This window comes from Cuculus canorus, chromosome 2 (assembly GCF_017976375.1).
Source record: "Cuculus canorus isolate bCucCan1 chromosome 2, bCucCan1.pri, whole genome shotgun sequence".
NCBI classification, from domain to species: domain Eukaryota; kingdom Metazoa; phylum Chordata; class Aves; order Cuculiformes; family Cuculidae; genus Cuculus; species Cuculus canorus.
Window position 1 is genome coordinate 24,366,220 of NC_071402.1, and position 21,893 is coordinate 24,388,112.

General features: G+C 41.5%; 1 protein-coding gene across 1 annotated transcript in view; it reads left to right on the forward strand.

Moving 5' to 3' along the window:
- The window catches only part of NIPAL2 (NIPA like domain containing 2), a 52,731-nt gene extending 32,865 nt beyond the window's left edge, over positions 1 to 19,866 (forward strand). Inside the window, exons 6-11 of the mRNA XM_009558056.2 lie at positions 6,153 to 6,249; positions 10,544 to 10,679; positions 13,092 to 13,180; positions 14,896 to 14,959; positions 16,882 to 16,976; positions 17,289 to 19,866. Coding sequence (XP_009556351.2) covers positions 6,153 to 6,249; positions 10,544 to 10,679; positions 13,092 to 13,180; positions 14,896 to 14,959; positions 16,882 to 16,976; positions 17,289 to 17,383 — 576 coding nt within the window. The 3' untranslated portion in view covers positions 17,384 to 19,866. The remainder of the gene's footprint in view (positions 1 to 6,152; positions 6,250 to 10,543; positions 10,680 to 13,091; positions 13,181 to 14,895; positions 14,960 to 16,881; positions 16,977 to 17,288) is intronic.
- Positions 19,867 to 21,893: the final 2,027 nt, after the last annotated feature.

The window sequence follows — 21,893 nt, forward strand, 5'->3', positions numbered from 1 at the left end:
CAGCACTACGAATTAGTGACAAGAAAAGATAAGATAAATTGTATGACTTTCATAGGACAGAGAACAAGTTTCTGGGTCATCACCCTAGTACCGAAGCTTAAAATATACTGAACTAATAGATGTCTTTCAAACTACGTGCCAGGGAAGAGTCACAGTTGTTCAGGACTGACAAGAATGGGAAGATTTTGCATTTTAGTGGGCTTGAGGGAAAACCTAAACATTTGCATTGCTTATGTTTCCTATGTATGTGTTCATGCCATGCTATCTGCCTGTACATCTAAGTGCTTTTCTGGAATGTAATGGACTTGCTTTTAAAATTCAGGCTATGTGTGCTATTGGTCCTGCCTTTTTCTTTTGTATCACTCTGTTTTATCCCCTTGTTGCTAAGCCTGGCTGAAAGGAGCTTTGAATGGAATTGAAACGTGGAGACGTAGCCTGCTTCAATGCCACTTAGGTTAATCTAAACCTGAGTTTGAATTCAAATACAAAAAAATATAATTTTGTACCTGTATGCAAACCTCAAATACCATACATCATATTTGATGTATTTAATTAGCACCAGGAACAAGACCAGAGTAAGTAGGAGAAATTTCTCTCTCTCCTTTCCTCTGGAATGCTGAAAATTTGTTCCTCCAGATGAATGTAAAAGGTGCAATACGGGAGTTTCAGAAGCAGTTACTTTTTTCCCAGTAAAAAGACTCATTTGGTTTACATTATTAGTGCCCAGGCTTCTCTCAGGAGCAAGGTCAGTTAGAAAGACACTGAGTAGAGAGTTTAAGGACCTTAATCTTTTAGCCAACCTGCAAATTTTATGAATATATCTAATATCCATGAGATTAAGCAGAAAATGTATGCTACCACAAAAAATGTTGATCCTCTTGCTCAATTTTTTGTGCATTTTTGAAGGTCCTGAAAGATGGTGGTACAACTCAATGGAAGGCATTAATGATCATGCTGCATAAATCACAACATTTGCTTTCAATCAGGCAGAAGGGGGGCTTTTGAAGGCAATGTCCAAGAGGTTTGGTGTACTCAGTAAGGGTAGCTTCAGCCTCAAAGAGGGCTTCAGCAAATCCATGTAATCCGTGTAACCAGCAGAGGGAGAGGGACTTCTCTAGGAGGGGGTTCAGAGCAAGGGGTTTGATGCTTACTGGAGGACCTTGTGTCTTTCCTGCAGAATAACCCCCTCTACCATGCACTTCCATCTACAGATACTAAAACAGCCTGGCATTTAGGCACTGATTTTAAATAGCTGACTCATCCATTTGTGTAGAGTTGGTTGAGGGACAAAACTCCCCATCCACACCCTGTGACACCAGAAATTTCTGCACCATATACTGTTCACATTTTCTTAAAATCAACAGGTTGCTGGAAAAGGGCTTTTCCCCTTCTGAGGACTTTCTTGACTTTGTTTCAGGAAAAGTTAATCAGAGCACAATCGAATGCCTAAGAAGTCTGTACTGTATTATTCTTAGGAGACACTATGAAGAGGTGGTAGGTAACCCCTGGATTTCCTTTCCCCCCTTCTCTCTTTTCCCTGCCTCAGCCAGCATTCAATTCTATGTGTACAACATGAGTTGCAGGGAAGGATGGAGAAAGTACGCAACAAATCTTGTCGACTCAAAAACATATAAAGGTTTATTTGTTCCTTTTGTTCTACTTCGAGCTTCGTCTGTCCAAAGAAGAGGGTGGAGTAAAAGGCTCCACGAGAGACTCTGAGATACCAGCCTTATTATCCTGGTATGCTGCTGGAAGTTCAAGAAAACACTGCTGTAAACATTCTCTTTGGACAGGGGACTAGATCTTCATAATTTTTGTGTAAAATGCCTAGCACAGATTGGCTGATGAGATCTAAAAAAGCACAGCAGTTTCCAGTATAAATTGCAGTTTCCAGTATAAATTTGTAGTGAGGAGACAGTGCAGTGGTATAATGCAGTCCGACACCCTTTCTCAAAGTAGCCCCAAAGTGTGGTCTGCTGAGGAATACAAAGTGCCAATGGTACAAAATGTTCTGTGTGGGTGATGAACTATCCCCATGTGGCACTCCACTGCCATCAGAGGAGTTCTGCAGAAATAGCCTCTAGTTCCCACATGAGACAACTTTGAGTCACCTACTGAGACTTTGCAGTGGCATAATAATGTCTGAGCGAGAGTGCCTCTCCTAGCTTTTTTGTCTGTTTTGCTTATGTGCACTTCGAGTCACTACAGAAGACATCAATTATAGATTAAGCTCTTAGGTTTCCCTAACAGAAATGTAGTGAGTATTGGGTTGTTAATATTTAATCTCTGTAAAATCAGGTTCAAACATTTCTGCTTTTTCTTCAAAGTGCCTAGAAGACACTTGCTCTGATGCCTTCTGGTAATGCTTAGAAATATGGAAAACATCAAGACTATAAAAAATGTTAATGAGATGTGGGCTTGAGGAGACTTCAGTAGAGATTAGAGTAATATTAGCAGAAATGATTGTAAGCAGGTCAAGTCCCTTAAATTTCTCTAAACAAAACAGGTGGAACTGATATAATCTGCACATTTGCCATTCCTGGACTTTCTATTTAACACTATCACAGCTATCAGCTAAAAGAGTGAGCATTGTTTTGGGTGGTTCTAAGGAGACAATCATAGGCAACCTCTGAGGAAGGCCAGGAGGGTCCCTGTCTGCATCAGGTCCTGTTAGGAGCCACGGACACTGCTTGCAGCTTGGCTTAATGTAATGGCTGCTCCCTTGTATTGTGATTAAAAGTGAGCTGTTGGTGGGTCACAAAGTGGCAGAGAACCATGGAAGAATAGTTTGGCTGCTGAGCAGCATGAGGTGAGAACTAAGTGTTTGAATTTCATGGTTGGTGTGAAAGACGACAGAGATGACTAAACTTAAATAACACCCCTGAAAAGCAAACATAAGCTTTCTCTTCAGGTTTGGCCACAGGACTGCTATCTGTGGACCTCCATCACCGCTGCTTTTGGGGCTTCCCCAGGAGGCAGAATCAGCCAAGCACACAGACCTATGCACCCCTTTCAGAGCTGCCATCAGAGACCCTTTTATGTCATTTTGATGGTTTTGCTTGGCTGTTTTCTTTCCGAAGTGAGTCACCTTGGTGGATTTGTTTGCTTTTAAACAAGATTAGGGTGGAGCCTTATGGTAGCTTTAGAAAGAGAAGAGCTGATGACAGAATTGGCAAAATGCTGATGAACAGAGACAGCAACAGTGACTTGGCTCAGTCAAGGTAGGTGGCGTTTGGCACTACCTGCCACTTTGGGGTCAGAGTGAGGTGGAAGAGGGAGTGGAGTGGCAGAGCTGGTGTGATGGAGTGGTTTGAACCAACAACTTTCCCTTGGCTTGTTTTTGGATGATTGTTCTTGTGTAGTTTGAAATCTAAGTGACAGGGCAGATGATGGTGCTTCCCTCTATTGGCATTGTGATTAAAGTTGTCCAGGGGATATAAAATAAATCAGTTCTGAAGATGTAGCTGGCTGCCTACAGTAGGGCTGTCTCATGGGTTTCTGCACACTCTGTGGCAACCAGTCCAAGAGGCTGGGGGGGTGATGGGGATGCTTAGGTTTGCACTGAGGGAGAAGAATATCTCACAGTGCTGTGTCACCTGGTGCTGTGGCCCCATCCCAGTCACACAGTCCTGTGTGCCAGTCCTGAACTGCTGTGTCATCGAAGAGGCTACTTGGGACATCTCTGAAGCTTCTTTCTTAGCCTAGGCCCCTTAACATGTAGGGAATATTTATTTAGCACAGCTTTCTTCTATTCTGTTAGCAATTGTTCACTGTCAAAATAGCAACTGAAGCCATTTGGAGGCTGTTGTGGCTGCAGCCTGAAAATGCAGTATCTCTCTCTGGCCCTGGAACACTTTTGCCAGTGGCACAGAGTGAAGCTGCTACCTTTACTTCTCCTCTTGAGTTCCCTCAAAACTCTCATAGTCTACCACAAAGAGACCAAGATGAACTCGCATCTGCAGACCTTAACATGACTTCTGCTTTCATTCCTGATTTAGATATACCCAGTGTCACACTGTGGAATAAAGCGGGGGCGGCTGGCCAAGTTACTTACTGTGAGACTGAGGCAAAGAACTCTTTTCTACCATCTAGTGGCCCAGCTTGCACCCTTGGGTGCAAGTCTGGTAGGGAGGGATGCCACTCTGGTGGGAGAAGAGGCCAGCAACCCACAACAGATTGCTAAGATTATAAAACAAGGGTTAGTCCAGGAATGTATTTTTTTATAACCAACAGCAAAATGCTTTTTTCTTTTTAACACACTATTTTTAAAAAAAAAAAAAATCTACTTTGCCTTTTTTTTAATCTTGTGATAATATTTGACTTTTTTCTTAAAAAAAGGTGGTATAAACCCTAAATTTGTGCTTGCAATGTTCTGAGACGCAATTGTTTCTTGGTTGTCTTTGGGAGCAAGGGACTAGTGTGAAAGTAAATAAAAAATTAATTTAAAGCATAATTATGTTCTGTTCATATTTTTGAACGTTACTAAACTGGGGGAGGTGTGAGTGTGGTAGAGAATTTTAGTCTGTCTAAGCATAGCTGACGATTGTTTTCCTACTGCAGTTGTTCTCCAAAATAAGAAAACAACCATGTTAGATTATATAACCACTGCTAATAACCGTTCAGTTGCTTCTTTGGAAATTTCATCACTGCAACGCACAGGTCTTTTTGAGTATAGTGCTGCCTTATGGCAACTGTTGGTTTAAGAGTGGAGTGACATTATAAAACATAAAACAGTATATGATGACAACACCAAGGAGATAGACGAGAGGTTTTTCTATGACTTGTTTTGTTGCTTAAAATGACAACGGTCAGAGTCAGTAGTGATGACAATGTCATTTTCTGTCTTATTTCCCCCATTTGATTTCATTCTAACATGCACAAATGAACTTCTTTTTCTCCATGCAGTCTCTAAGGCTACCAGTCTTCTGAGCACCTCTCAGTGCTGATGTCCATTTACCCCAGTTTTCATAAGTCTTCTGGGCTTCACAGTTTTTTGGCTCTTCCATTTCACCTGCCTGGCTATCCAGCACAGAGCACAGCTTAGCGTTGGCTTGGGTGGCAGAGGGCTTCTGCTCAGCTGATGATGCAGAAATGGCATTACACTGGCAAAAGGCAAGAGTTGCTAAGGGAATCTGCGAAGACGAACGCTAACAGCAAGTCAGTAAATGTAACTGTCCATCATCTATCTTGTTATTTCCAGAAGGATGCCAAGATCAACTCACTTCTCCAGACCTTAACATGACTTCTGCTTTGGTTCCTGATTTAGACATACCCAGTGTCGCACTGTGAAATAAAGCTGTGGAGGCTGGCCAAGTTAGATACTATAAGACTGAAGCAAAGGACTCTTTTCTACTATCTGGTGGCCCAGCTTGCACCTCTGTGTGCAATACTGATAGGGATGAGCTCCACCACTTTAGATGTTGGATGTAATTGAAGGAGCAAGTTTGGACCATGCATAGTGTAGGTAAAGCTGCTTCAGCAGCGGTAGATGTCCTGCAGTGTGGTCTGCTAGTTTGTCGTTGAGATTTTCAAGATAAGCTCCTGATAGATACCTGTGTTTTGAGGACCACCGCCACATAAAATAGATGTTTTCCTCCTTACAATGTATGGCAGAAATTTTGAACAAAAAGGTAGTGTTTGGGGGGATTTTTTTTAGTGGGACTGGAGAGAAGAGCGAAGAGGGTAGCAAAAATAAGCTTGTGTGTCACAAAGTGTGACACTAGGAATACCACATCTAGAAGAAGAGACTGCTGTTCCTCCAGGTAAGTGTTTTACTCTATAGGAACTATGAACAGTTTCTGTAAGAATTATTACCAATAAACATGAGTATCTTTGCTGTCATGTTAAAATAGTCTTCTCAGTGCTACCAGTGACAAAATATAGCTAGAAGAGCAAAAAGAAAAACTAAAGAAATAAGAAATGCTCAAAGTTTAACTTTTGCTATAGTAGGAAAGATAAATGACAACAACTATTTGATAGCTCAGTCAACTAGTAATAAGTTTAGTTCTCCTGCTAGAGCAGAAGATGTTTAATAAAATAATTCTCCTTTGAACTGTTAGAACAGAGAAGATGAAATGTAACATCTTGAAGATTCTGATGAAGCATTTACTGCATAGTTTCACAGCTCTAACTTTCTTCCTTTTTCTTTTCAGATCATAGGAATTATAATATTCTGCATTCTCCTCTATTTTTACAAAAGGAAGGCTGTGAAGCACATTGTTGTTTTGTTAATGATGGTAGCACTACTGGGTAAGAACATATTATTCACTTTAAAGTTCCTGTCTGCTGCTTGATGATTCCTTGTCAGTCGGTCTCCCCAGCTAGTTTAGATTAGGGACATCTCACAGCACTGTGCTGAAGGACAATCATTGAAACACTTCACATGATTCTTACTGTGGTCTCTTTTTGAAGAGAAAAAAACAATTATGAAACATAGTTTCTATGCTTATTGCTGGAAATATTTTTTTTTACAGATTTCCTATGTTTAATATGCTGTGTGTGCAATGGTGTTTGGAAGGTTTTTTTTAAAAGAACACATCATCTCTAGATCCTAGGAAAGAGGACTGGGTGAAACTTTGTTTTAGAGAGCACGCTAGCTATGAAAGTCTTTAAAACAGAGCAGCTTAAGACTCTGTAAGAAGTCTGTAAGCAAATGCAGTGATATGCTGTGACTGTGAGGACATTTTCTTTGAATTATCTAGGCCTGTTTGCATATGCTACATTTCATACCTTACCACCTTTCTAGAAGCATAACAAGAACTCGGTGTGGCCTTCTAACATTGCCTCAATCAATACCAAGGGAAACAAGGGAGATCATTTTATCAGGAGGCTTTCAATAATGTTAAACTTGAATCAGTTTTGAAAAATGCTGAGATGCTATCACTAAAGCTCCACTGCTTGCAGGCATACTGTAAGAATTTGTCACTACTCTGTGTCTTCTGCCATCTTTGTCTTGTCATTTCACCATGAAATCCTGATGGGACACCACATTTCTTTGGTTTAAGTGAAAAGGTGCTTCAACTGTGCCATTGAAGTAAATTATTATATTTTCCCTGAGTTCAGCGAGTGCAGGTAGCAATCTGCAAAGACTAATAAAGCACATTTCTAATGGAGCTGGTCATGAGTGTTTTGATAAAACAGAATTTCAGTAAAGTTCGCCAGTTACACAATTTCGGTTTAACTGAATGTGAAAAACCCTTGTGGATTTAACTTCTTTCCTTCAGATCCTCGACTGGTTTCTTACCCAGCTGAAAAACCCAGATTTTCAGATCAACTCTTTTGAGACAGTCCTTCTATTTAAGTTTCCCAGTGCTAGGAATATTAAGATCCATAGCTCTGTAGACGTCTTGAAGGATTTCCACGCTACCTGCATGAGGCAGAGATGGAAGGTCCCCAAATGCCTTAGGTCTAACTGTCCAACTACTCTTGGTTTAGAGGAGCGAAATGTGAGTCCAGCCATCCCTCAGCTCCTAGCATGGAACCTGAGAGCTTTGGCAGAGCTTGCTTGAGCTGCTCTGCAGCTTCCAGCCCTGCCATGAGGAGTGTGAAGCACTGCACGTGCCTGCCGGGATGAGCAGGTCCAGCCTCCTTGTTATGTAATTGGAAGCCTGAAGATCCCCAGATGGGCTTCTACACTTAGATGCTGCAGTTCTGGGCAGACCCACCACAATGGGTGCCCCAAGCAAGGTCAACACAAGGCTCTGGGAGACCTGGGCCACTGGGCTGCGTAGCCCTGCATGTTTATTTTGCAGTGAAGCTTGCCGGCCCTGATGTCACCGGTGCCAAGAACTGCTGAACAGCAGCAGGGCTGCAACACTCTGCCCCAGCAGTCACTGCAGTTTGGTGGTTAGGCTGCCATCAACCAAAAGTGACAATTTCAGCTGGCAGCTGCTGAGGTTTTGGTGAGCATATGCAGCTTCAGGAAAAATGTGTCATTATTTCTGATCTATTAAAAAAGACACAAACAAACAAATCCTGGTTCATGGGAACTTTTGAAATACCCACATTTCCCTCAAGTAGGACAACCAGATCTGTGGCTGGCTCTGGTTCCTGTAGCCATACTGGTGCCTGGCAGTTCCCACAGAGCTACGCTTGGAGCCTTCTGCTTGCTTTCCGAACATTCTGCTGAGCAAAGTGGTGGGGAGCCAAGAGAGGGCCCAGCAGCTTTGCTCCCAGCCTTCTGATGCGTGTGCTGCCCTTGGAGGGCCCTGGCTGAAGGAGGAGTGGACAACCCTTGGAGTCTTGGTAGCAGCTCATAGCAGGGGATTTCTAACTTTTCTCATGTCTGTACAGGTACATTCCTGGTAGAGGATTTATACAGATGTAAATGAGATGTAGAAAGGTTTCTTTAAAGAGAGGGCAGCCTTTATGTTTCACTGGATATGAAAGCTACTTTCATTATGAAGAAAATACAGCAGTGATCATTAGATCTGCAAACGTTTTGCTTGGTCAACTCTGCAAGTTCGTTTTGTGAGAATTATATTTCCTTGTGTATCTAGGGGCAGTTTTTGTAAGTTTTAGGGGAAATATTTCAGATTAAAGTGGGATTTCTGAGTTTCCTGCCCTGACAGCTGGAAAGTGACATCATTTGTCACAGTAGCCTGGGGGAAGAGGGTGGTTCCAACAGAGACAGGAAAACCATTTCCTAGGTTTTGAAACTTATTCCAGGGGTACTTTAATTAAAAGATTATTGCACTCCTCAAAAAAAAACCCAAAAACCTCAAAACCCCAAACCAAACCAAAGCAGAACAAAAGCCCCCTTATGCTTTCTTTTCTGGTTTGTTAAAAATTATAAGGGATAGAAACTGCCCTTTCATCAAAAACAATATTTCTGCCATATTTACAATGACTGAAAAAATATTTACCTGTTGTTGGACAAATCAAACTAATAATTTTTACCTGTAGGTGTTCTTTTAAAATAGCAACTCGCCCACATTAGAGTGCAAATCTTAGGTTTTATGTAGTCTACTTGTTTGGGCTTGGGAGTATTATTTTGCTTTTTATCATGCCATTAGTACCACTGCAGGCCAACATTTGACCGCCTCTGCTCACTTTTACTGCTGTTTGCTAAGCCACTCCACCTATTTCAATTACAGAGCAAGAAATTAAGTACTTGGCAGAAAAGTTGTCATGAAAACAGTGAATTTCATGACAGTGAGCACAAGATGTGTGCAACTGCTAAATTCCCCCTGAACTTCTGGACTTGCTATAAGAAAATTGCTGCAATAAAAACCACAGAACTGAATCCATTCTTCTTCCCCCACCTTTGCTCCCAGCCCTTGATCGAAACCTTTTGCACAGTGCAGCTGTCCTTGGCAATCTGAATTTTGCAGTTATAGGAGGATGAATCAGACCACCAAAATCCAACACTCCTCAGCTCTGGAAGAGACTCTTGCTGGATCCCAGCTGGGGGATGGTGCTCCTGATGATTAATTACTTTTATTTAAAGGTCATCTCTGCACCCTCACTCTTCTTATAATTTTTAGTTTCTTTTGAATTTGTTACACTTTACTTGTAGTAATCACAGCCTACTTTGGTTAGCTTCAACAAACCAAGAGTGCACTCTGAAAGGAAATCTAAAGTAACTCTTAGCTGAACTGTCAGCCTCTTTTCTATAATTAAAAAGATGTATTGCAAGACTTCACTGAACTGGAAATGTATTAAAACTATTGCCTGCTGTCTGATATTTGTTTGTGGTGATGCAATGACAACAGCTAGGACTGAAAACACACTACTGAAGTGTTCTGCTTTGTGGGCTAAATCAAGTAAATGGTCATAAGGGTCTGGCCGCTGAAACAAAATGCAGACCCTTGTGTTTGTTGTCTGCTCTCCCTATGTAACCCATGGGGAGATTTAGGTACTTTGTGATATTATCCCAAAAGCCAGCTTTGTCCAGCGTTGACCAGCTCCTGTCTCAGCAGAGAAATCCTGAGTGTGAGGACTTATTTTAAGCTGCCAATGTCACATGCAGGCTGCTATTAGGATATGTCCCAGCTATGTGAACAGATAACGAGACCTTTCAGACCTGTCCTGAATTATGCAAGATGGGCTCCAAATTAGCAACTGGAGCTAAATAAAGTATGTCTGGAAGATGTGGAGGCTGTTGTACCACCTCTAACTGGTAGTGCAGTGTTTAAGATATGGACCCAGCAGTCGGAAGCGGAACCAGTTTTCCTCTACCTAAGCTCAGCTTCTTGTGCATACATGAGTTACTCATTGCAAGACTTTATCAAACTCTAACCTCACCTACTCTAGTGAAAATAGGGAAACTTTGGGTAGATGCAGGGTTGCAGACCTCAGTGCTACAAGAACTTAAAAGCAAAACACAAAGCACACATGGAGCTGAAGCCACTCGGAGTTTAGGCCATAGCTTAGTGAGCATTTGTAAAATCACACACTTGGTATTAGATGCACAAATCCTATCTCACTGTCTTTTTAGGTGATCATACCCATGGCTTTGACGTGGCACCTTGTCCTCCCTCATTGCTGCTCTGAAGTCCCTGCTGTGAATCCTGCCCTGATAACCTCTTCCTTTCCCTTTCAGCATCACTGACTGTCATTACTGTAAAGGCTGTGGCCAGCATGATAACACTCTCTGCAGAGGGGAAAATGCAGCTAACTTACCCTGTTTTCTATATCATGAGTATTTTAATGGCAATTTCTTGTGCTTTCCAAGTCAAGTAAGTGAATTTCCACTTATCTCCTAACCTTTGTGCCTATATATCGGTCAGGTTTTGTTCGGTACTGATGTAGACTTCAGATCCAAGTTGCACTTAAGGGCAACAAACTCCTGGCAGAGCCTTGACAGATGCATGAATTGCCTCCACCTCACTATTATTGTTTATTTAGGCTTTATTTCTCAGTTTATAATAGATTAATTACACAGATGCTACCTCATCTCATTAGCACTTTGTACAAGGTCTTCCCAAATCTGGTTCTAGTTTTGGCAGAAGTTTTGAACTCATTAAATGAAATTTATGTTTATGTAATAGGTATTTTTATTACTTTTAGCAACCTTCATTGCTGAATAATGAAATGGTCATGTTTACTCTCGTTATGCATCTCTTTTCCCTAGCTTATGTCACTTGTCAGATCAAAGAAAAGAGTTTACCCTGACTTTCTCTTTACCTCTGTTAAATCTGCATACTGTGTTTTGTTACCTTGTACGTCTGTACCTTTTTAGGAAATAGTTAACTTTTAGTGTGCATGGGACATCAGAGTTTTCCCTACTGGCCTCTGGCCTGTTAAGTGATTGTTTTATGCTGCCTTGGCAGATTGCTAGGGGTGGCAGCATGGTAAAATACAGCTTGCAGCTGAACAGAGTCCATTCGCTTTATGCTGGTCCCTGTGCTTCAGGTGCTGATAGCATCATTCAGTAATCTCATCTAGACTGCTCCAGTGTGAGTCTGAGTGTTTACTTGCATGATTATTTTCCAACAGAAGAGCCAACCCAGCTTTCTCGTGGCAGAACATACCATTCCCATGTGGAATGAGAAAGTCCATGCATTATTATGCAGTGACTCTCCATGGCTGATTCAGGAACTCCCCTGTAACAGATTATAGTGTGATTTACATCCAGCTTTTCCTCACTGGGAGAACAGCTCAGGGCATTTAAAATAGGAAATAAAAAGCTCCATAAATAGGAAGCTGCTGAATTCACCTCTCTTTCTTGCCAATTTTTTCTTTCTTTCTTTCATTTGCTGGGTCAAAATTAAGACAGGAGTGAAATGTGCCCATTTCATTCTCTGGGCTCTGTGTCTCTTTTTCTCTTCTCTGTTGGACACATTTTCTAACAGAGACTGTGCTGTCAGTCTGAATTTTTTATTTCAGTTGCTTCCTCTCTTATGTTATTTGACTGTCATGTGTTAGCTCAGAACAGCCTGTGCTGCAACATCCTTCTGGATTCAATGCTGGGCCCTGATATCACTATTTTAGTCCCTGTGACCAAGTTTGTTGCAAATAGGAGAAAATAATGAGGTGTTTTCAATGACTTCAAAATCCTGACTATCCTGTGGATATGTAGGATTTCTCTATTTTTAAAGCACCATGGAGACTGTTCAACAGTTGCTAAAATAACCATGCAATTACTTTAATGGCTAAAACAGATCCAAGCTTAGATTTTTACTGTGCACGTATATTGTACCAGTGAAACATGTAAGTATAGTTCTTTTTATAGGTTTTGAATACACTCTGCAGCCTCCTAATTTTTCTCTTTTGTTCTGAAATGCACTGTTCACATAACAGAGCATTTGCCAGCGCATCTGAGAGCTCACACTCACGGTTCATTCATCACCATATGGGTGAATGTTGATAGTTCTGGTCTCCGTACAAGTGGGTTAATTGCTTTGCCTTTTTCATCTGCTGTTGCAGATTGTGCAGGGTGCTCCACAGCCAATGTCTCAGTCCTGCAGGTTTGTGTGTAGTGTATGCTTCTGTGGTCCTGCACATTCTTGCTTATGATTCTGGTGAGAATTTGTGTTGCCTTTCTGAGGAGCACAATGAGAAGTTTCCAGCCCAAGGAGCACCAGCTTGGAGCCACCTTCCTGGACTTTCCAAGCAGAATAGAGCTTGTCTAGGGTATGATTGCATGGATAAACATAAAAATATGTTTTAGCCAAGTTGGATTGAGCAGTAGCAGCAACGTGGACTTCAGCAAAGTGAATCAGTTCCTTCAAGGACTTGCATGTTCATGTCCATGCTTGAAATATACCTTTACACAACCTGTCTAAATTAGAGCAACTTGCCCCTGGCTGCTTGCAGGCAGCACTGCTTCCAAGAACTGATGCAGACCATAAGCAGTAATGCCCTAGCATTCCTCCCTTATCTGTGGCAAACAAAATTTTTCCAACACGACTTCAAAGGACTCTCCAATGATGGCCTATGGTCAGAAGAATCCAGGCCTCCCTTCTTGCTTTTTCCTATTTGTTTGTATTCTGCAGAGTCGAAACCAGAAGGTAAATTCAGTACACATATGCGTGTGTTCAGGGCTATTGTGGTAAGAAGTGGTCACACTTATTGTTAAACTACCATAAAGTGGCTGAAACTAACTTAAAGTACGATGAACCTCCTGTGCAATAATGCTTATCTTCCAGGTTCTTGGATCAAGCAATGCATCTGTACGAAGCAACAGCAGTTGTGCCTCTTAATTTTGTGTTCTTCACCACCAGTGCCATCATTTCAGGTTTGTTTCTGGTGTTCTGCCTCTACAGAAAGATTTTCTAAACATCAGGTTTTCAAGAATCACTGCCTGTGGATAGGAACACAAACTAGTCCTGTTTATCTTCACAAAAAGAAATTTTTCCTAAATGACAGGTGTTTAAGTTCTGAAAAAATAAATAAATTCACAACTTTGGAAGCACAATAAAAATAACCAAATTCTAGCATTTCCAGAACTAATATGTACAGTCTACTATGCTTTGCTGGCTTACTACAAGTACCTGCATTTATCCTAGCCTCATCTTGACATACAGTAAATGCGTTTACCATGTGCACACCAGCCTTTCCATATCCGAACTGGTAGAGTAATTTTAACAGCTTGGCAAGCTACTCAAATGACAACCAGCTGTGTTTCACAGTATTTAGTGTATATTCTGTTTCAGAAGGTGGAATTCTAGGTTAAGTGAAGGAAATAAAATAACTCCAAAGACTTTTTAAGTATTTAACATTTTATTCTGGGTGAGAACTTTGAACTCAGCATTGTTAAAGAGGGTCTGCAAATCTTGGAAACAGTGCACAGCGTAAGAACATGAGCAGGGAGGATGCCTAGGATGCTGTATCAGCAATGAGCCAAAATGATCATGTTGTTAGAACATTTATGACTCATTTTAACACACACTGGGGGCTTTCCTGTCATTGCTGTGCAGGAGTTTCTCATGCAGAGCTGCCATTAATGAGAAGGGGAGTTAGCTTTGCACACAGATTGCCTCAGCACCTGTGTTCAGAGAAGAGACCTACACTTTGCAACTGAGAGGAGAACTTGCACCAAAAGGGGTTTGCGCTCTTGCGTCCATATAGTGAATTTGGCCTTGTGCCTCCTTAAAAAAACAAGTACCTACTCAGGAATGGTTTAATAGCTTTGAGACTGGATACACATGCATTTGCACCAGGTTAGTTAAACCAGTGTAGGGCTTAGAAGAACAAGCTCTGCTGAGTCTTGCTGGGGTGCTCACAGAAGATATCTCATGATTCCCCCACTCTTTGAAGATACAGTCACACATCAGCTTCACTAGTTCACACTCTGTCGTTTCTAAGCAAAACTATGCTCATCAGTGTTCTAAAGCTAATATGCTTGGCTGTAAATTGGGGCAGCTGAGATCCAGATACACATCTGGTTCTGTCACCTCCACAGCAGAGGTGCTAATTCCTGGAAGAGAGGCAAGCAGAAAGAGCTAGTGATCCCTTCAGCAAGAAAGATTCAGCAAACTTGGCTGATGGAGCCCCTAATTTGGTGTAAACATCAGGGACAAAACTAGTTATTGAAAACCTGTTCCCAATTGGAGTTAAGATTTCCACATGGTCTGCTGGAGTGGCTCGACAAATTCATGAAGAACCTGTTAGCTACATTCATTTGACTCTGCTTGAGAATAAGATCTTGAGTTCGACCTGCATAAAAACTGTTGCTGACAATGCAAGAAATACCTGTATCTGTACAGTTGCTAACACAGCACATACTCCAACCTGATAGATTAAATCTTCTCCAGTCCTATACAGTATCCTGAGAAAGCCTAGGTAATGGAATACGGGCATATAGTGAGTCTACCACAATACGTATTAATACCTTATTTGGGACTTTTTTGCTCCGTTTGAGAAAGAAACTGTTCTTGATCCTCTCAACTGTAATTCATATCACTTGGAAGCCAGTCAAGATCTGCAATTCTTGTTTCTGTCACATTCCAGGGGTCATATTTTATCGGGAATTCCAAAGCACAGCTTTGCTGAGCGTGTTCATGTTTCTGTTCGGGTAAGTGTATTGTATCTACACTAACATTTGTACTGAAACAGCATTGCCTTGCAAAATCCCTCCTTTTCTCAGTAAGAAGAAACCTATCTTGTTATTAAAGTATTATGGAATAGCCATTATGGTAGAATAAAAAAAATACATTAAAGGAAAGATTGATGTCTGTACTTTGGGAGTTTGGAGGCCTGGGTTTGAGTCCAAGTATCTAAAAACGTGAGACGCTTATGAACTACTAATCTCATGATGGAATGAAAAACCAGCAGCATGTGTTCCTTGAGCAGAAAGGAGAAATCACTGCTCTCCACCAAAGATCATGATATACAGGGGTGCTTTTACAACTGTGAGAAATCTTCTCCTATGTTACTTTCCACGTGTGTTCTGGCTGGTCCTTGCTGCCAGTAGGCACTGGTGATTACATGGACTGCTCCTTCATCTCCCTGTGCCAAAAAAAGACATGGCACGCCTGCAGAGAAGTTCAGAGCATTCTAAGAAGCTGTTTACAATAAACATTTGCCTGGGCCTGGGTGTTGTGAAAGCAGAAAGCTGTTACATGAGCTTAATTGTTCATTGATGAGAAGCTCAACATAAGCCGGCAATGAGCACTTGCAGCTCAGAAGGCCAATAGTATCCTGGGCTGCATCAAAAGAAGTGTGTCCGGCAGGTCGAGGGAAGTGATTCTGCCACTCTGTTCCTCTCTTGTGAGACCTCATCTGGAATATTGCATCCAGTTCTGGACTGGAGCACCTCCTGTGTGAGGACAGGCTGAGACAGTTGGGCTTGTTCAGCCTGGAGAAGAGAAGGCTCCGACGAGATCTTATAGCGACCTTCCAGTACCTGAAGGGGCTACAAGAAAGCTGGGGAAGGACTGTACACAAAGGCTTGTACTGATAGGATATAGGGGAATGGGTATAAACTGGAGAGGGACAGATTTAGACTACACATAAGGAGGAATTTCTTCACCACAAGAGTGGTGAGGCACTGGCACAGGTTGCCCAGGGAAGCTGTGGATGTCCCATCCCTGGACATGTTCAAGGCCAGGTTGGATGGGGCCTTGGGCAGCCTGGTCTGGTGGGAAGTGTCCCTGCCCATGGCAGGGGGTTGCAACTAGATGATCTTTAAGGTTTCTTCCAACCCAAACTATTCTGTGATTCTATGATTCTACAATTCTATTAGTCTATGATTCTGACTCCAGGGACTTGTGACAGTTGCCTGATAACCATTGTAAGATGGATAAAACCATCTCCCAGAAGTGTTTGAGATGTCTTGCTGTCAGTGCTGTCAAATAAATGGGGCTGATAGCTGCAGACATCTTCGTCCTCTGCAACTGAACTGGAGTAGATGCACACAACCGCTACCTTGTTTGACTGCAGGAAAAGTGACAGAAAATGGAGATAAGCAAATTCAACCCATGTATTTGGCAGGCAAGAACCAGTGGTTGTGTGTCCAGCACGGATCAGATAGAAGATTAATCCAAGCACAGCAGATTCTCATTGCTCCTGGCTTACAGCTTGCCCCTGAGACGCACAGTCAAATAAGAAAAACAACAGAGATGTTGATTGTCTGCGGCTAGACTGAGTTGTTAATGAAATTGCAAATGCTACAATGCTAGCTTAGATACTCTGTGAAGGTTTGCTCGGGCATTCAAATGTTGTGGTCTCACACTCACAGGCATTTCATTAGGTATATATTGCTGAAAGTGTAATTTTGCCTGTGGAGCCTCTGGAACTGATAATAAAGCTTCAGAGGGCAAAATCTTGAATGAAAGAGAGCCCAAGATGAATTTATAGAGCTGCCAGGAAGAAAAGTTTCTTTATAGACTGAGCTGCTTGGGTCTGGAAGTCCTTGGAAAAGAAATTTGGAATGAGATTCTCATCTCAGATGCAGTGAACTCTTTCTAATGATACTATGCCACCGTTATTTTGCAGGTGTCTCCTATCTTTCCTTGGTGTATTTGTAATTGCAAAAAATAAAAAAGAGGAGCATTTACAAATTCCTTTTATTGACTGTGGACATATTCCTGGTAAGGAGAGCTTTTTTTTCTGTCTATTTAAAAATGAGATATCAGCTAATAGGATGACCTAGAAGATTTGAGTCACAAGTGTGTTCTAGTCATATTTAATAAATATGCTGTTCCCTTATTTTCTATTCCTGCTCCCAAAAGATTTTTCAAAGAATTTTTCAGACTTTTTCCAAGCTATTGTTACAACCAGTCAAATGAAAACAATGATTACTGGAGCAAAGAATGTTTTAATGATGGATCGGTGGGGGATTTGTTTTATTAAAATTCTTCGCAGAGTTGTTGTTTTTCCCTTCTCTCACCCCATTTCCCTAGGACAAAATTTGACGTGCAAAATACAACCAGATCCTCACAGTTCACGCTATGGCACTTTGAATAATGAAGACAACTCAGTGAAAAGTCAAAGCTGAAAGAAGCAAGCATCTCACATGCCAATTAACTGAAGGAATGCCACTGGAACAAGGATCAGCAGCACCTTTTTCTTGAATACATTCAAGTTTATGTTCAACTCCTGTATCTTGATGAGTCAAAGCATTTAATTCATCCCATGGTAGCCCCAAATGTGTTCTAAAGATGAAGGAAGCCTTAAGAAAAACTAAATAACCATTAATGAAATGGAACATTCTCCTAGTGTCTGTGCCTTTTCAGGATATTTTTAGAGTCTTAATTTCCTTGAAATGCAAATAAGCACAGAATGGGATTATAAAAATTCTTCTTTCAGACCCTCCAGATACTTAAAAAGAAAGGTGGAAATGGGGATTTTCACAAATTACTTCAAAGTATTCTGCTATGTGTATAATACCTTTAAAAATCTGATCCTTCGTGCTCAAGAGTCAAACCTGTGGGCATAGATACAGACAAAGTATATTATATTACATATAGAGGGAAAATCCTGATTCTCTTATTCCATCAGACTAATTCTCTTATCTTCCTAGGAAATAAACACTTGTGTGAGGAGGGAGAAGGAAAAGAGTAATTGCCATAAACATAGACACATTCATATTTGTACACGTTTGTGGTGCCCAGCCAAGGCAGAGCTAGGGAACCACGCCCAACATTTTCCATCTTCCCAGAAGAATCCTCTGCTGTAGGCTTCTCTGGGTTATACTATCTGTTAGTATAGCTCAGCCTGAGGTTTATCCTCTATTTTTTGGGAAAACAATGTTTTAGTGAAGAAACTGCAAAGATCTCCTGAGAGAATGGGGTTGCCGTGCTCCCTCCCTTGATGTGTCTTGGAAAAATACCCTTAAAAAAGAAAAGTAGGATTACTCCTGCCTCCTTCCTAAACCATTTATAATCTGGATGGGGAAAGGCTGTAAAAAACAGGATCACAAAGAGTGACAGTAACAGTACAATTTTTCCTTCATTAAATGGTATTGTTTCCACACTGATTTGAAGAGCCAGCAGTGATAGGTACCATGGCAATACAGGCTCTCTGTTCAGGTCTGGGAGGTCTTGGTGTCCCTCAGTACCAGTTTCCAGGCAAGAAATCTTCTTCTGGGCATTCATCTTGGGTCCACTTACCCCCGCCTGGTAGCACCCAGCAATGTCAGGTGGCACAGTGGGTGTCAGACACCTCCTCTGCAGAAACAATTGAACATGGTCATGAAAATTGTTTGCATCTTGGACAAGACACTTCTAGGTTTGAGTTAATCTGCAGTAATGGATAGGGGCCATAGACTGTGTATATTTTGCTTCAGTGAGATATGAGGAAATGCAGTCTCTTTTTTTTTTCATATTTATTTCATATTTACAATAGGTACAGCTGAAGATCCATAAGACAATTTCATTTCAAACCCTAAAAGGTACGCACAGAGCTGGAGTTGTTCCTATGCAGCAATGTCCCAGGAGCCAGGGCCCGGGGCTGAAGGAGGGGGAGCTTGTGAAACTGTTTTCCAATGTGAAATCTTTTCAGCTTGCAGAGGACAAAACGCAGTGTCTGCACCCTACTTGTACCAGCTGCCTGCCCATGGCCTTTCTTTCCCATCTTACAGCTTGAGTTCAAGTTTCTAAAGCTTAATGTTTAAAAAAATAGTGCATTCTTTTTGTATGTTTTCTCCAAGGAATAAGGGCATGCCTCTGTCTTTCTTTTGCAAGACAAATTTAAGCCACTTTTTAAGTCTCAAGCGAGAGTTTGTGCTAAAGATGGGAGTAGGAGGCCTACAGATTTTCATTCTGTGACCTGGGAAACAAATGGGTGAAAGGATTTGGTTTTATTTTGTTTTCAAATGATTGGCCTTGGGCATCGTTCTGAAATCTGTTACCATGATTCAGAACAGCTGGAGGAGATGATAAATGTTACCAGGTATAGGGTTTTCTCTTTAAAGCAGGAAATGAAATTTAAAAATCTGTGGCAAAAGTTATTATTTGTTTTAAACTACTGTATTTCTTCTTGAACCACACTTCTTTTCTTCCTGTAGATTTATTAAAAAAATACTAGGGTTAAAATGTTTTCTGTAAACTTGAATGAAGTTGAGATTAATTTATGGAGCAAACCACTGGCAGAAATTATATGCAATTAAAACTTATGATTTGACCTGATTTTTGAGACATAAGGATGTTCCAATTAATTAATGTGTCACAAGATTGGAAAAACTCAGTGATGAGACTTCATTACTGCTCTGCCAAAAGAAGGATATGATTTTTTCAAGAATCAGTCTCCAATCAATGTCATTTTCAGACTCTGCTTGTGATATTTAGGTTCTGCCTAAAATGCCTGATAAAAGAAAACCCTTTTCACTGGAATACAAAAATGTCTCTGGAGCCCTTCTCTTTAATTACATTATTTTCTTATGATGTTTTTCCTGACACCAAAAATATAGAGCAGATATAAGCTGCAAAACTTGCACCTTCAGGCTGAATTTTCTTGAATACATCCTCCACAAAATCTATGGAAAGCAAACCATGGGAAGGCATGGTGGACAGGCAGCTCACCCAGTCCCTCAGGACCAGAACCAGCAGGACTTATTTTACGCTTGTTCCACTGCTGGTCACACTGCAGTAAGAGATGAAGTATTGACTGGCCATGGGCCTGGAAATGGGAATTCTGGAGTAGAATGAGGCTGTTTAATTTTTGCCAGAAAATGCGGGAAGGGTTTACCAATTGGTTTCAGCTGGCAAAAAAATAAATGAATTTTGGACTGAATTTGTATTTCTGCCCATGGTAAGGGCCTGGCATTCACCTGACAGACTTATTGCTACAGTTCAGCTCCTTGCTACAGTTCAGCTTTTGGTGGACTCATGTTTTGCATATAAGGGCACTTACTCATCTAAAACCAAAGAAGAGACATTGGACATTGTAGGGACTTATAGAATCATAGAGTCATAGACTCACCAGGTTGGAAAAGCCCAACCATCCCTGAACACCTCATCTACACATCTTTTAAATACCTCCAGGGATGGTGACTCAACCACCTCCCTGGGCAGCTGTTCCAGTGCCCGATGACCCTTTCTGTGAAAAATTTTTTCCTGATATCCAGTCTGAACCTCCCCTGGTGCAGCCATTCCCCCTTGTCCTATCATCTGTCACTTGGGAGAAGAGGCCAGCACCCACCTCTCTATAACCTCCTTTCAGGTTGTTGTAGACAGCAATAAGGTCTCCGCTCAGCCTCCTCTTCTCAAGGCTAAATAACCCCAGTTCCCTCAGCTGTTCCTCGTAAGACTTGTTCTCCTGCCCCTTCACAGACTTGAATGTCTGTGCTTTGAAGCTGTGGTTTCATGCATCTTGTGATCTGCTTGAATGATTCTGTACTGCTAAAATTCCCACCGTCTTTTCCCTGGCTGTGAGGTCCTGTATGACCTGTGAGCCAGTTCAGCCCTCTCACCCCACAGAAGCCGCCTCTTTTCTTTTCCTTTCTGGCCTGGCTCTCTGAGCTAACCCACCCAGGATGTCTGGAGTATTTGGTGGGAAGGAGGGAAAAAAGGGACAAGGCAGTGAGACCTCTCTTATTTAGGGGGAAGTATTACATTAGTTCTCCCCTTCTGAGGAGATTCACTGTACAGAATCATCCTACTATGCTCACTCCTCATGTGTCAACGTGTCCCAAATGAATCAGTAAATTAGCTTCTTGAAGCACTCCTGTGGCTCCACGTGGGGCTGCAATAGGCATCTTGTGGCATGAAGACTGTTCTAAGGTCAGCTAGAAGCCCAGACATATCTCTGACTATACAACTTGTTCTACAGTCTGATCTTTTCCTTTCCATCAACTGTTTACTATAAGGTGCATTGACAGCACTGGAAGGATGGACTGAGACCAAATGTCTTTGGCACTCAAGACGGTCTCCCCTTGTGATCTCTCCTTCCAAACCACTTTGTGCAGCATCATTGGTTACACACAGAGAAAAATGGTGGCTGTGATAACACTGGCATGCAGATGAATAGACTGGGCTGTCTTTCAGTTTACTCTGTTGTTACTGTCCTCTGAGGTTTGGCATTTTTCTTGTTTAAATTTGTTTGCTTATTCCTTTTGGAGAAATCAGCTGGACTGTGCTAGCTACTAGCCCAAAGGAGAGAGAAGCTAATTACAATAATTATTATTGGAGGGCCAAGTTGGAAGATTTACAACCCAAGGCCGTTTCAGGAGAAAAAGACAGGAAAATGTTTATTGCTCTGGAATCTCTGGAGTTTGAGAAATCCGGTGTTTGAAATGTTTCTGTGTTCTGGAATAGAATTAGTGATACTGGTGAATAGTGATTCCATAGATTTTTTTTAATGTGGTTTTACTCTGGCTTTTTAAATTGTTTTTCCTTAGTGATTTGGGAGTGAAGGATGACTATTCTCTGCTTAGAGGAGCAGAGAGGAAATACGACATTCCCTTGGCAGATGGAAGATGTTTCAACCTTTTGAAGCTGAGAGAACTATAAGGGCACCTTCCAAGCACCCTGGCTGAAGTAACCATTGGGTTATACAAGGAGGCAGCA